Genomic DNA, 14,869 nt, shown 5'->3' with positions numbered 1-14,869 from the left:
AATTATTGGAATATATTGAATACTTGCTATGTACCAGGCACTATTCTAAACCTAGATCAACACTCACAATAAACCATCATTATGCCCATTTTATCCTCCAATGGAAACTGAGGCGCACACAGGCTGAGGAACTTGCCCAAGGCTCCCAGCTAGTGAGGGCTGCGTGCAGGAGCCTCCGGGAGCTGCCTGGCCTAGTCAGCGGGCTCAGGAGGCCCTCAGAGGGAGGAAGTACCTGAGTGGAGACTAGAGAGATGGGTAGCGGCCGCAGGAGAGGATCGGAAAGTAAAGCAGGGAGGGCAGGGGCAAGGGCACTGGGTTCCTTCAGTGTTCACTGCTTCGCTCAGCACGTGTTCCCGCCAGCCTGCCCTGCGCCAGAGCTGGGCTGGGCCATGGGGGTTCAGGGCTGAGCATGCCGGCAGAGTGCCCTGTAAGAAACTGGGAAGCACAGGGTGCCCTGGGGAGGTAGGTGAGATCACCGTATCAGGGAAGACTTCCCAGAGGAAGGATGTCTGAGCTGACCTTGGAAAGGGCAAGTGGAAATTGGTTGGGCTGGGCAGGTATGTGAGGGGTTGGGTGGGGTGGGTAGAGAGTACCAGGCTAAAGGAACAACCAGCACAAAGATGGTGCAAGGAGCAGCAGAGAGAACGGGGTGGCTGGAGAGGTGCCAGTGAGGAGGAAGAGAGTGACCCAAGGCCTTGAAGGAGCGTGGACAGTTCCTGAGGGCGAAGGGCAGCCACCAAGGACTTCAAACAGCGAGGGGCCCCCAGCAGTCTCAGCAGCCTGTCCGCGCTCCACAGCGAAGTGTGCAGGCAGCGGTGGGTGCCTCCCGGTGTTATATGGGGTCACGATACCCGCCTCAGGGGTTGGCGTGAGAACAGGTGAGGGTCAGTAGTGGCCTTTTTCTCCCTCCCTTCCCCGCCGCCTGCAAGTGGAGGGATTACCAGATGGAAACAGGCTGGGCCTGGGAACCAGCCGGCTCCCCAATCACATCAATCTCTTGAACCATAATCCCGGGCCCTGGGGGCGGGGCGGGGGGGCTGGCCAGATGGCTTAGGAGGGAGTCCCAGACTTCTGGGCTTCCTGAGGCTCTTTGCCAGGGCCCTCGAGGATGTGGGGGACTCCCAGGAGCACCCGGCCATCATGGGAGTCACAGAGGCAAGGTTACCTATTCTCCTCTCACCATAAATCACAGAGCCTGAAGGAGCATTTGAAGTCATCCTCATGGAATCTTCCACTCAGTCTGGAAGCCTTGATCTAGCCTTCCAACAGGTGGCCACCCAGCCTCCATTTGGATACCTCCAAAGATGGGGAGCTCACCACCACAAATCTGAGGGCTGTAGCCACGGGGCAGGTCATGAACTCCGAGAGTTGAACTAAAGAGGCATTACATGGGCTGAATCACATTAAAATCATGGTTAGCCAAAACCGGAAGGCCTTTTCTTCCACAGGAGTTAAACCAGGTCTGTACCACGGAGAGTCACTGTGGGAGAAGGGAAACCCCACGGGGCTGAATCCCTGTTCCAGTCTTAACTTCACAACTAGGCAGCTTGGCCAGTTAGCTCCACCCCCTGAGCTTTATTTTCCTTATCTGTAACTCAAACTGCACAACCCAAGAAGGCAGTCGCTAGTCATAAGTGACTACTGAACCCTTGAAATGTGGCTAGTGCAATGGAGCAAACTGAACTTTTTGTTTTTAATTAATTTACATTAAAATTTTAAACGAGAAGTTGTTTTTCTAAGCATTCTTATGTTGATTACACATTGAAATGATAATAATTTGGATATACTGGGTTAAAGTATTATTAAAGTTAATTTTACCAAAAATGAACTTCACCTGTTTCTTTTGACTTTTTTTTTTTTTTTTTTTACTGTGACTACTAGAAAGTTTAACATTACAGTGACTCACATTATCATCCTACTGGGCAGCACCGACAGAACATTAAGGGTCAAATGAGGTGGATGTTCAGGTGTTTCGGGACAGTTAAGCTCCAGATGAATTACGGTTTCTGTGGCTGCTGGTACTTGAGGGGTTGTGGTTTTCATCAGACAAGCAAGACATGCTTATTCTAGAAATAATAGAGAATGTGGAAAAACATTAAAAACAAACCAAAAATTGCCCATCATCCTACCACCCAAAGACAGCTACTGTTAAACTCTAGTTTTTCCCCTGTGCACGTCCATGTGACCTAACACTCCCTGCAGACCACACCACCCCGGCTTGTAGGTTCTCAGAAAGGTCACTTTAACAGCTTGGCCCAAAAGTCTAGACCTCGAGGATCCCCCTCCAGCCAAATGGCAGGCTGTCAAGGAAGTCACTTGAACTTCCTTTCCTGTGACTGTGAGTTCCAGGAGTGGCCGCTGTCTCACGTGGAATCCAGGCCCTCCCCGCACTTAGCTCCCGTTCTCCTCGGCCTCTGCCATCACCTGCGGTCACCCTGGCACTGCCGGCACCGGCCTGGGGAGGGGAGGGTCTGCTCTGTCTACCGTCAGCAGTTCCTGCCCAACCGCTGCCACCTCTGCTGCTCCCCTTTCTCTTCAGCCAGTAGAAAAACCCTCTCCATTCTGCGGGCGGGAGCGAGGTTCCACAGCGGAACTGCTTGTGTCCCGGGTGATGGAATTCTTTCCATTTTATTCATCAGCGCTCTCCCTTCCAGAGCCCCTGTGTCAGGGGTCCGCGCCTGCTATATCTAGAACCTGCGCTCCCTTCCTCAGCACCTCCGGTCTGTCCCTGAGCTGGCACCACCGCCACGTTAGACCTCTTCCTCCTCAGGGTGGCCTTCTGAGGAGCCCTTTGCCCCTTTCTGAGATCTGATTTTCATCTGCACCCCTCTCCTGCACAATCCCTCAAGCATGTCTATGTTTATCTGGACCACAAACCTCAAGGGGGGTCTGTGTCCCAGGAGCTCCAGGGCACCCTGCAGAGCTGCAAACTATCTTGTACTCTGCTTTCTCCACTTGACATAAAATAGGAACATCTTTCCAATGACACCATCACTTCTAGTGGCTACTTAGAACCCCACTGCCTGGATATGCTGTAACTTTTAATCTAATCTGCCTTGATGATTGAAGTTGGTTCCAGCTTTTTGCTCTTACAAATACCACTTCAGTGACCCTCCCTATATACTTTGTTTACTTTGATATTCTCAGATCTAAGGAATTCTTAGTTCTCCCTTCTCAGACATCCAGCAAATTCTGCTAGATGTGTTGTGTTGGACCCCACTCTCCCCTGTGTCCCCCTTGGCCTGGCACTCAAAGCCACTCCTACTCTTGAGCTCAGTCCATCTTTTCTGCCCCATATCTCACTCTACCTCAAATATGACCTGAGCTCTGACCACATTAAACACCACAGTGTCCCCACACTTCCCAGCCTCCCTGTTGTCTTCTGGTGTCCCACTGCCCGGCACGTCTGCTCCATCTCCAAATCTGCCTCATCTTCCATTGCCCCTTCCTCCGCGTAGCCCTTCCTGATTCACCTAGCTAGAAGTGATCCCTCACTCCTCTGAATAAAGATAGTACGTCCTTGTCCCCTCCCTTGTGGTACTGATGCAAACACCTTGACCCCTGGTTACTTGAGTCCACTTCTGTCCCGAGTGTCCATGTCCATCTTCTTCCCAACCCCCCCTGCCAGACCAGGAGTTACTTGAGGTCAGGGACTGATTTCTGATTTCTTTCTGTGGGCACAGGGCGTGGCACAGAGTGGGCACGTGCTAAAGGATTGAATAACTACATGGATGAAGAAGGACAGGCCTGGAGCTGGGGAATGAGTTCTGGTCCAGCTGGCCACTAGTGTCCTGTGTGACCTCGAGCAGGGCCTCCTCTCAGGGCCGTGGCTTCCCTGTGGCCTGAAGTAGTTGGACTTGGCTGTGAGGAGATTCTGTTATGGTCAGAGGCCTGTTCGGCCCTGGGCCGAGGTGCTGGCCCTTGTCTGGGGATAATCTCTCTCATGGATGATGTTGCAGGGTGGCCCCCCATTTCTCCTGTCCACACAATCTCATTATGAGCCCTTCAGGATTTGTATCTAAGACCCACCCTAAGCCCATCACTAACATATGGTGTCCTGGCAGATAGGCATGAATGGAGGTTGTAAACATTGACTCATTCATTCATTCATTCACTCCTTCATTCAGCAAACTACACTCCAGCAGTGTAGTTTAGTTCTGGCTCTGTGGACCCAGCACTGAATCAGACCCAGGCCCAGCCCTGGCGGTGCTTCCAGTAAATAGTCAACAGTTCAGTGAGGTGGGGCTGGGACAGAGGGCAGCACAGGGGCCATGGGAGCCCAGAGAAGGGGCCTTACCCCTGCCTGATGGTCAGGGAAGGCTTCCTGGAGGAGGGGACCCTTTAACCGTGTCTTAAAAGAGGAGTGAGGCTTTGCTACAGCAAGCAGGGAAGAGCAGGGTGCTCACAGGCAGCGGTTACCGTGGGGTGCAGGAGAGGCTTTCTGTGCTCAGCCCTGATGCTAGATGTAGCCTAATGATAAGAGGAGGTGGATGGGGAGGGATTATCTGCTCTTGTTTACATGATTAAAACCAGACAAATACTTCCTTTATCTGAAAGAATGAAAAGGCTTTGGGGAAAAATCCTTTTGGCAGCAAAGTGCAAGCATCTCCTTAACTAATCTCTCACTCCCCACCTGCCCCCATCCCCCATCCCCAGCCAAACAGCCATGAGAAAAATAGCTCCAAGGCTGACTTGCTCTGGTGGGCAGAGAGCCAGGGTCAGGGCAGGCGGGGAGTGGGGAGGAGCCAAGAGGAGAGAGACCCACAAGCCTCTCCATACAGTCTCCCGAGAGGAGAGTCTGGGCCGGGGCACTAACCCAAGATGGCCACAGGGTGGCACCTCTCAAGGAAAATCTAACCATGGCCCCATTTTTTAGATGCAGATCCTGAGGCCTAAAGATGGGGGAGTGACTTGCTTGCCTGGGTCACATAGCCAATGGGCAGAACTGGGACTAGGACCCAGGTCACCAAGTCCCAGCCCAGGGCTCTAACTCACTCACTCATTCACTCTCACTCATTAGTTCATTCAAAAGCCTGCAGTAACCACCTGCTTGGTGGCAGGACAGAGAGCTCATGCTGGGCACGAGGGGCCCACAGAGAAGTCAGATCTACTCCTCTTCTCACATGTCCTCAGTCTGATGAGAGAGACAGACAGTGACAGTGACAACCAGGGTCATGACAGAGGAGGCCGGGAGCTGTGGGACCCCCAGAATGGGCTCCTAAAAGATTTCACCCAAGAGGAGGCACTGAGCTTGGTCTTACCTGCTGGGTAGGATTTGGGCAAGTGAAAGGAGGTACTAAGAGGACACCAAACATGGAAAGGTCTAGAGGTGTGAACAGCCTTGGCTGATGACACTGGGCAAGGGGGAGAGAGCAGAGCAGAGCATAGAGAGGCTGGACGGAGCCTCGGGGACTGGATTAGTTGGGGGAATCCCTATGCCTGCCCATTCCCTGGAATGCTGTGAGGGTGCTACGCAGAGCCAGGAGGGGGCGAGAGTGGGTACGCCTGCGTGCCTGGCCTGCCCACCCACAGACGCTGACCCCTATCGCTCTCCCAGCTTGATGTCCGGCCTCGCCTCCCTGGATGCCAAGACCTCCAGCCGCCTGGGCATCCTCACTGTAGCGTACTACCTGTGGACCACCTTCGTGGCAGTCATCGTGGGCATCGTCATGGTCTCCATCATCCACCCGGGCAGCGCGGCCCAGAAGGAGACGACGGAGCATAGCGGGAAGCCCATCATGAGCTCAGCAGACCCCCTGCTGGACCTCATTCGGTAACTCCTGCCGCCGGCACCCTGCTTGGGAGCGCCATGCCTGGGCTGGGGCTGCTGACCTCACAGGCCCAGCCCCGCATGTCACCCAGGGGGCAGAAGAGGGTGTGGGGATGGGGTGCTCGGGGTCTGCTCTTGATCACTAGTGGTAACAAGGGGGGCAGCCACAGAGGCCACTCTCTGCCCCCTCAGCCCCCGTGCCTCCTGCTGGGCTCACACTGAACTGTCCACCCCCATCAAGGTGCGATGAGTGGGAGGGCATAGGGGACACAGGAAGGGCATTCCCGAAGAAGGCAACAGCTGTGCAAAGGTCCTGAGCTGGGAGGTAGTATTATGGGGAGAAGTTATGGCCCATTCAGTGTGACTGGAGCTTGAGATGTGAGCAGGGAGTGGACAGTCATTGCTGGAGAAGTCGGTTGGGGCCAGACCATGAAGAGCATTGGGAATCAGGGCCCAAATTGCATTTTATCCTAAAGGCCCCAGGAAATGGGTTTTAAACCTAGGAGTGGCATGATCCAACTCAGAAGGCTCCCTGTGTCCGCCAGAGTGCTGGTGGACTGGAGTTGGGGCGCATGGCGGGCGGGGAAGGCAGAGGCAGGGACTGGGCCAGGGTGGTAGCCATGGGCCTGGGGGAAGAGGGAAGACTGAAGGCTGCTCAGGAGGTAAAATCAGTCCGCAAGAGACGGTGAGAAGGGGGGAGGGGTGGAGGCGGTGGGAGTCTGATTGAAAGGGCATGAAGGTCTCTGGCCTGAGCACCTGAGTGGACAGCAGTGTGGTCACAGGGCCAGAGGACAGTGCTGGAGCAGGTGCGGACCTCCTGAGGGAGGCGTCAGCTGATGGTTGGCTGGTGGATCTGAATCCTGTGGGGAAGTCTGAGCGGGAGGTGGAGGTTGGGAGAGCAGGAGGTGGAGGTGTTAGGGAGGCCCTGATGGCAGAGGGGTCTCCCAGGACAGTGTGGGTGAGGACAGCAGGGCTGGGACAGAGCTTGGGGAAGCACCCGATTGGAAACAGTTTATTGGGCTCAATAGGGTGCCCCATTAAACTTGCTCTGTGGGCTCCTTCTGGTCCCTCCCACTTTCTCACCAATTTCAGATATAAGAAATCCAGTCCAGTCTAACAGTAAAACTCCAGACTCATCCAGTTTAAGGCGAATCCTGTCCTAGCCTTTTGCATCTGATTCAGACGTGGAAAGCTGGAGTGGGAAGAAGGTCCTAGCAGGTTTTTCTCTCTTTCTTGCTCCACCTACTCCCCTGTTGCTAGCCCTGGGTGGGGGGGGGGGGGGGGTGGCACAGTGAAGAGGGAGAGGGAGTGAGCTAGAAAGGTGCTCCTTTATGGTAGTGGGGTAGCTGCTCCCTGCTTGTTTTTCTTCAGCGGAGCTTTTGTGGGCTCTTTGGGGCCCCTCCTGTCACTGGTGTCTCTCACCTGCTATTCCCTTGACTCAGGCACTCCCTGCACCATCTGGCTGCTCGCAGTGCCCTCCTCAGGCCTGACCTCTGCTCAGCTCCTCTGCTGGGGACACCTCACCGCCCCCCACCCTGGTGATCCTCTTAGGCAGTGTCCCTTCTGCAAGGTCCGCATTGGCCCGTGAAAAACACACACATCCTTGCTGGAAACGCAGCCCCTTCCCGAGGCCTTTGGACATGAGTCAGGCACCAGCCCCTACATACCTCAAATCTTAGGGGACACCGCCAAGGTCTTTGAGTAGTTCTCTTGGCTTCAAGTTAGGGAGAAGCACTCCTCTCGTCCTCAGCATACAATCTCTCTCTCTCCCTTTCCCTTTCTCTTGAAAAACCCTCACCCTCTGCATCAGTTAGCTGTTGCTGTGTGACGAACCATCTGAAGACCTAGTGCCTTAAGACAACAACCATAAGTCTACAGGTCAGCTGGAAGTTTCTGCTGACTTGGACTGGGCTTAGCTGAGCTTGCTCATGTGTCTGCAGGCAGCTGGCTCTCAACTGGGGAAGAGCTGCTCCAGGATGATCTTGGCTGAGATAATCCAGCTGGGCTCCTCGTGGTCCCTCATCTTCCCATAGGCCAGCCTGTATTTATTTCACGGTGGTGAGAGGGTTCCAAGAGAGAGCTAGCCTGGGCATGTTCTTACGAGGAAGGTAGAAGAACAAGAGAGGCAAAAAGAAACATACAAGTATTTTTCCAAGTCTCTGCTTTTGTCAAGTCTGCTAACCTCCTATTGGCCAAAGCAAGCCATGTGGCCACGCCCAGTCTCAGGGTGGGAAGGGTTGGCAATGTGACAAGGCAAAGACATCCACGAATGAGGGCCTTCAGTGCAATCAAGCTACCGCTCCCTCCATTTTCTCCATTCTCCAGGTTCTTTTCATCCTTTGAGATGTGTGATGAACTAAAGATCACAAAAATACCTGCAGTTTTGTTCCTGTTGTGTGGTTCTCACCCACAGGGTCAAGAGCCAGAGAGACCCAGGCAAGGTCTGTTGTATCTACACTTACTTGCCTGGTGATTTCATCTAGTACCATGGCGTTGTACACCTTCTGTACACTGACGCTGCTGAATTTTGTTTCCAGTGGAAACCTCTCACCGGCACTCCAGATTCTTACATACACTTGTCTAAAGGCATCTCAAAATTAGCACATCCAAAGCTAAACTCTTGATTTTCCCCATAGATCTGTCCTTTCCTCCGTCCTGCCCATCTTAGTCTGATGCCTCTCTTATTCTCTCATATCCTGCATCCAGTTTGTCAGCAAATTCTGTCAGCTCTACCTTCAAAATAATATCTTAAACCTTGCCCCTTCTGTCCCCCTCTGCCACTCCCACCATCGCACAGACCACCATCACCTCTCACTCGAGGGTCCCGTATGGTCACCTGCTTTCTCTCTGTTTCCCTACAGTCTGTTCTCAGCAAAACAGCCAGAGGGATCCTTTAAAAACCTGCCCACAACCTGTCACAGGTCGACAAAATCCACAGTGCTCACTATGGCCTACAGGCCCGTCATGATCCCCCCACCATGCACAGGTTAGCCTCTGACCTTTGCTCCAACTCTCCCTCCCCTCACTCCAGCCTGCTGGCCTCTGTGCACGCCTCCAAAGTGCTTAGGGTCCCGTCTGGGAGTTTTGTCCTCCTCGCTTCCTCTGCCTGGATGGCCCTTCCCTCCCTCCATTTACACCGCCGCCGTGTCACCTCTTCAGAGGGGCCTCCCAGCCTCCGTCACCCTCTCTCCTCATAGCTTGGATTACTACCTGACACTACCCTATCTGTGTATTTCTGTATTTCTTTTTCTGTCTCCCCCACTGGAATAAAATATGCTCTGGGAGGGCCAGCTCTTTAAAAAATCACCCCGCTGTATTCCGGAGCCTAGAACAGCAACTGCACAGCAGAGGTGCTGAGTGTCTGCTGATTGCATACGTGGGATGCAGGGGCATCGGTGACGCCGGGGTTTGAAGCCGCAGGAAGAAGCACCAGCACAGGGAGAGTGGCTGAGCGCGAGGCGCGAGGCCGGGGTGAGCCCCAGCCGCGCTGGAGGGCCGCGTCGAGCTGCTGGAGCAGGAGGAGAACCAGGAAAGCTGATATCCTGGAAGCCAAGGGAGGAGGAATTTTGAGAAGCTTCACGTCTAAGATCCACTATTTCTAAGATTGGGTGACTATGATTCATCATTTCTTGGATCCTGTGATTTGAAACAGCCTTTCCTTGTGGTGGAAAGATTGTTGGCGCTCGGGGAGCCCCCGCCCTCCCCAATGGCCTCCCCTGCTTGGGGGCTGAGGGCTCTGGATCCAACACACATGTCAGAGTCAAATGTTCCAGGAGGAGTTCCTGCTCTCAGTTGCTTTTCACGTGGTGAAAATTGATCCTTCTGGTTTGAGGTTTTTCCCCCAGTCGCTCTCAACCCTGAGCAAGTTGTTTTGCAAAGCTGGGTGGTTGGCCATCACTGTCACCGTTTCTTAGTCAGAGAGCAGAGCTGCAGGGGAGATCACATGCTTCCTGCAGGGAAGCTCGCCTCACCTCTGTGTGGTCGCTGTGTGGCTGCAGGCAGGCCAGCCCTCTCCCCGGGCCTGCTTTCCCCGTGGGTTGCAAGATCCCTTCTAGCTCTGTGGTTCCGAAACACAAAGGCCTAGAGGCCAGCGAGGAGGCTTCTGGGCACGAGCAGAGGGTTCTGGAGGCGGGTTGGTTCTGGGACGAGGTTGGAGGGACGGTGCAGAGCTCAACCTTGCAGACCTTGATCCCAGGCTGAGGGGGTGGCTCTTCCCCTCGAGAAGGGGGAGGCCGGCGGTGAGTTTGGGAAGGATGGATTGGAGCAGGGTAGCGTGGAGTGGGCAGGATGTGCCTGGAGGCATGGAGACGCCCTGGGAGCGGGTGCAGTCACTTTCGTTCCGTTCAGCCCACTTTTATTAAGTAACTGCTCAGGGCAAAGACATTGTGCTGAGAGCCGGTGGGGAGGGAGAGGGGGGAAATACAGGTCCCTGCGTCCAGCTGTCAACCATCTTAGGACAGACAGACCAGAAGAGTGCCCTGGACAGCTAGCTACTCTCTGCAACCCTTTCTAGCTCTGACATTCTGAGAGGCTGTGCAGAAAATGAGGACACCAGCGATGAGGGTACCAGCGGCCCCCTCACCCTTGCTCTGGCCCAGAGCAGCTGCCTACCAACCAAGAACACAGAGGACCAGGGCAGGGAACTGGGAAATGGAGGCAGGTGTGCCTAAGGAAAAGTCAGAAAGATGAGGGGTCCAACCAAACAGGGAAGTAAGGCCCACTACATCCTTCAGGGAGGGAAGATACGCGTCCGTCTCTCGAAGATGATCCAGAGGAACACAATAGGCCATGTCCCTGGATGATTCTCCAAGACATGAGTTCATTTCCCAGGACTCCAAGTGGGGCTTCTAGAAGACTGATGTCTACTCACAGAGCAGCCTCACAGAACAAACCCAAGCGGAACACCAGTCAGAGCTGGGCCCCTTCTTTGTTTTCCAATCTTTCAAAAACACCAGAGAGATTAAGTAATGACTTGGGTCTATTTATAGCTCCCAGTTACCCCCTCAGGGATTGGATGAAGCTCTTGAGAGCTGTGCTTGGAAAGGAATAGTTCCCACCTTTGGAGCTTGGATTGGGGATGGGGGTGAGTTTGGAACCGTCACAGTGGGAACTTACAAATAGTAAGTGAGGTGGACTGTGGCCTTGCCGCAAGAGATGTGTGGGGAGGCCCAGGGCAGAGTGTGTGTATACTTGATGGGCTTGGCTGCCAGTGTCTCCCAGGCATATTATATCTGCATTTTACGTAACCACCACCAGGGACACAGTCCTCATGGGGCAAACAGGAAGGCTTCCCATGGGTCTTCAAAGCCAAAAGAAAATGGTGCATATTTTTTCATTTAATAATCAAAGGTGTACGTCTTTATTAAAATCTGAGGGTAAGTTCATTGATAATTAGTATGACCACATGTATTAGGAAATGCTTTTGGCTGCTACTTAACAGAAACCTGAAGCAGCAGAGGCTTAAGTAAGGTAAAGGCCTGCATTTTCTCCCAAATAAGCAGACAAGAGGTGGCAGCTCATGGTCATCAGGAGCCCATGCTCCCTCCACCTTTGTGCTTTGCTGGGCCTATTAAGCACTTGGCTTTTATCATCAGCGTGTCTCATGGTTCAGTAGGGTTGCTGAAGCTCCAGCTATTATGTCCATGTTCCAGGCGGAAAGAAAAGAGCTGGAGGAAAGGACCAAAGGGTCCTGGCTGCATGGGCGTCTTTCAAAGCTTTTTCCAGGAAATGCCACCCAATGACTCCCACTTACATCGCATTGGCCACCCCTTTGGCAAGAGAGGCTGGGAAACAGGGCTTGATGGCAGGGCCTTCTTGGTCCCTGTAACATGCCTGGGTTTCTGTTAGTGAGTAAGGAGAGAGCATGGAGACTGGGTAGACAACTAGTCATCCTTGCTGCAGCACATAATTTAAATTATTGTCATTTTAAAGGAAGTTGTAGAGAGATGTATGTATGAGGTATAAGTTCCATTCGGTTTCTTATGTACGGCCTTTTGAACGCCCTTGGTTTCTGCTTATGCTAAAGCAGACTTCCCTCTAAGTTTCATTAGAGAACCACTTTGTCACTCAAACCTACTGGAAGTGTACCCAGGAGACATTTTCAAACTGTTACCACGTGATGCAATGTGGGCCTCCTCCATTCTGGTCAGGAGCGCCCAGGGCCGGTAGGCCATGCACTCCGGCAGGCTGTGTGCCTGGCGTGACTTTGGCTCTGTTTGCTGTCCAAGGCCCTTGCAGGCAGCTATTATTCTGGTGGCAGAAATCTGCTTACCACTCATCGAAAAAAAGCCTCATGTGAGCTTCTGCGATCTCAGCTCCTGACCCTGCTTCTTCTCTCCCTTGTGACAAAGCTGAAATCAGTGGGGAAAGCCAAGACCATTCTCTACCAGTTTTCTGCCATGGTAGCTCATTCTAAGCCCTCTTCCTCCTGCCATGTGCTAACCCTGAACCTGTATTTTAGCAGCAGTGAAAAAAATTATAGTTTCTGCTTCCCAACAGTGGCTGCCAGGGTGTAAAGTTAAGAAAGAACGCACGCTTATATTCATGTGTGTAACTCCATGCATGTGTGAGCTGAGTCTTGCAAAAGGAGAGACTTGCCAAGAACAAGAGTGAGCGGGAAGGAGGGTCCAGGTAGAGGAGGCAGCGTGAGCACGAGGCGCATGGCCTGTTCAAGGAAGTGCCAGCACAGGAACAAAAATCCTTGTTAGCACCTCTGATTTAGGTTAGATTCCTAAAGCAGATTATAAAGGCAAAGACCCTCGTTGTGAACTGCAAATTGCTTTACACAGTTTGCTGCCAGAGCCATGTGAGGGACTCACCAAACATCCTCAGCAGTGTGTACTGTCATTTGAAAATTTCTTTAACAGTTTGATAGGTGAAAATGTCTTTTTCAGTGAAGCCGAACATTTTTTTTTTTAATGAGGTTTTTTTTTTTTTTTTGGCTGTGTTGGGTCTTCGTTGCTGCGCGCGGGCTTTCTCTAGTTGCGGCGAGCAGGGGGCTACTCTTTGTTGCAGTGCGCAGGCTTCTCATTGCGGTGGCTTCTCTTGTTGCCGAGCATGGGCTCTAGGCACGCGGGCTTCAGTAGTTGTGACACGTGAGCTCAGTAGCTGTGGCTCACGGGCTCTAGAGCGCAGGCTCAGTAGCTGTGACGCACGGGTTTAGTTGCTCCGCGGCATGTGGGATCTTCCCGGACCAGGGCTCGAACCCGTGTCCCCTGCATTGGCAGGCGGATTCTTAATCACTGTACCACCCCGAACATTTTTTAAAAGCTTTTTTGGCTACTTATGGTTTTTTTCTTCTGCAAAGTGAATAACCTGGTCAGGACGTTCCATCATTTTTCTATTGAGGTATTCATGTTTCTGTGGTCCATTTATGTATGCAGCAAATATTTACTGAGTGCCTGTTACGTGCCGGGCACTCTTCCAGGTGCTGGGGACACGGCAGAAAACAAAACAGAGATCCCTGCCCTCCAGGGAGCTGATGTTCTGGCGAGAAAAGACAGACAGTGAACATGGAAACAAGGCCAAGATTTGTAAAAACTCTTTAAAGATTTAGGATGATAACACTTTGTTGTATAGTTTCCCCAGTTTGTCATTTGCTTTATTATTTTATTTGTATTGTAATCTGCCTTAGAGAGCTTCTTAATTTTTTTAGTTTTTGATTTTGGCATAATTTTAGATTCATAGAAAAGTTGCACAGATGGTAAAGAGAGTTCCCAGCTGTGCCCGTCTTCCCCTGATGTTAGTGACTTACATCTAGCACATTTGTCAAAAGTAAGACGTTAAATTAGTACACACTATTAACTAAATTGCTTCATTGGATTTCACCAGTTTTTCCACTAGTGTTCTTTTTTTCTATTCCGGAATCCAATGCAGGATACTAAGTTGCACTTAGGAAATTCTTAATTTTAATGAAGTAAGATCTATTGATTTTTTTTTTATTGCTTATTTTGTTCTTAGTGTCCTTCCATATCCTGAGACCTGATAAAACATTAACCTGTATTTCTTCTAGATTTTTATGGTTTCATTTTTCAAATTATTTATTTCTTTAAGCCATCTGGGATTTATTCTGGTACAGTGTACATAAAGATCTAGTTTTTATTTTTCTGAATAGTTGGTTAGCTATGCAGTTCTCTAGAATGAGTCCTTCCTTTCTTCACTGATTTGTGAAGCAACTTCTATCAAATATGAAATACTTAGATGTCCCAGGTTCTGTCTCCAGGCTACAGGTTCCATTACATTGATTTTTCGATTGACGGCTCTGTCAGTATCTCACTGTTTTGACAGTTACATCTTTATAGTATGCTTTCATATCTGGTAGGACAAGACTTCCTCCTCCTTTAGCTTTATGAAAATTATATTAATGAGAATAATGATCCCATTTATGTGCCAGGTCCTGTGTTGGGAGCCACAGATAAGATATAAATGATCAAGTCCCGCCTTCAAGGAAGCCAGTCTGTGGGGGAAGCAATCACGTGACCAGTGCCATCCAGCAGCGTGCTGGAGCATAGTTGACCCACGGGGCAAGGGCCATGGAGTCCACCTGGAGCAGTCATAGAAGGCTTGGTTTCTGCTTGATTGGAGTAGGAATCAGCCAGAGAAGTAGGCGGTGCGTTTCGGGCAGAAGGAACAGTGGTCAAAGGCCTGGAGCTGGAAAAGCATGCAGCATGTTTTGGGAACCTTATGCAGATGGTGTTGGAGCTTTAAGGCCTGGGATGGGGGTGGTGGGAAGAAGTAAGACTGCATAGGGAGGTGGGGCAGGATCATAGAAGCCCTCCACTGCCAAGGGAAGTGTTCAGATGACCCCAAGGGCCCTCCTATCCTGGAATTCTTCAATTACTGACTCTCTTCCCAGGAACATGTTCCCAGCCAACCTGGTGGAAGCCACATTCAAACAGGTGAGTGGGTCCCCGGGCGATGGAGGGGTGGGCAGGCAGGGCCAGCCTGGGCCCGACTAGGGAATGACAGGCTTGCCCAGCCAGTCTCCCTGTCCCTGGGGTTGGGACGCTACAGGGAGAGGTGGTGGGAGGAACTGGATCCTTAGAGCCTCCTGTGGCCACACTCCTGCCCTGGGTTCCAACTTTTCACGAGGAAGAATTA

General features: G+C 51.9%; 1 protein-coding gene across 1 annotated transcript in view; it reads left to right on the top strand.

Annotated features, from left to right (window-relative positions):
* The window catches only part of SLC1A7 (solute carrier family 1 member 7), a 46,595-nt gene that overhangs the window by 19,915 nt on the left and 11,811 nt on the right, over positions 1-14,869 (top strand). Inside the window, exons 3-4 of the mRNA XM_007164439.3 lie at positions 5,558-5,773; positions 14,625-14,667. Coding sequence (XP_007164501.2) covers positions 5,558-5,773; positions 14,625-14,667 — 259 coding nt within the window. The remainder of the gene's footprint in view (positions 1-5,557; positions 5,774-14,624; positions 14,668-14,869) is intronic.

The sequence above is a fragment of the Balaenoptera acutorostrata genome, chromosome 1, assembly GCF_949987535.1.
Source record: "Balaenoptera acutorostrata chromosome 1, mBalAcu1.1, whole genome shotgun sequence".
Taxonomy (NCBI): Eukaryota; Metazoa; Chordata; class Mammalia; order Artiodactyla; family Balaenopteridae; genus Balaenoptera; species Balaenoptera acutorostrata.
Note: the sequence above shows the minus strand (reverse complement) of the source record. Positions and strands in the feature narration are given on the sequence as shown.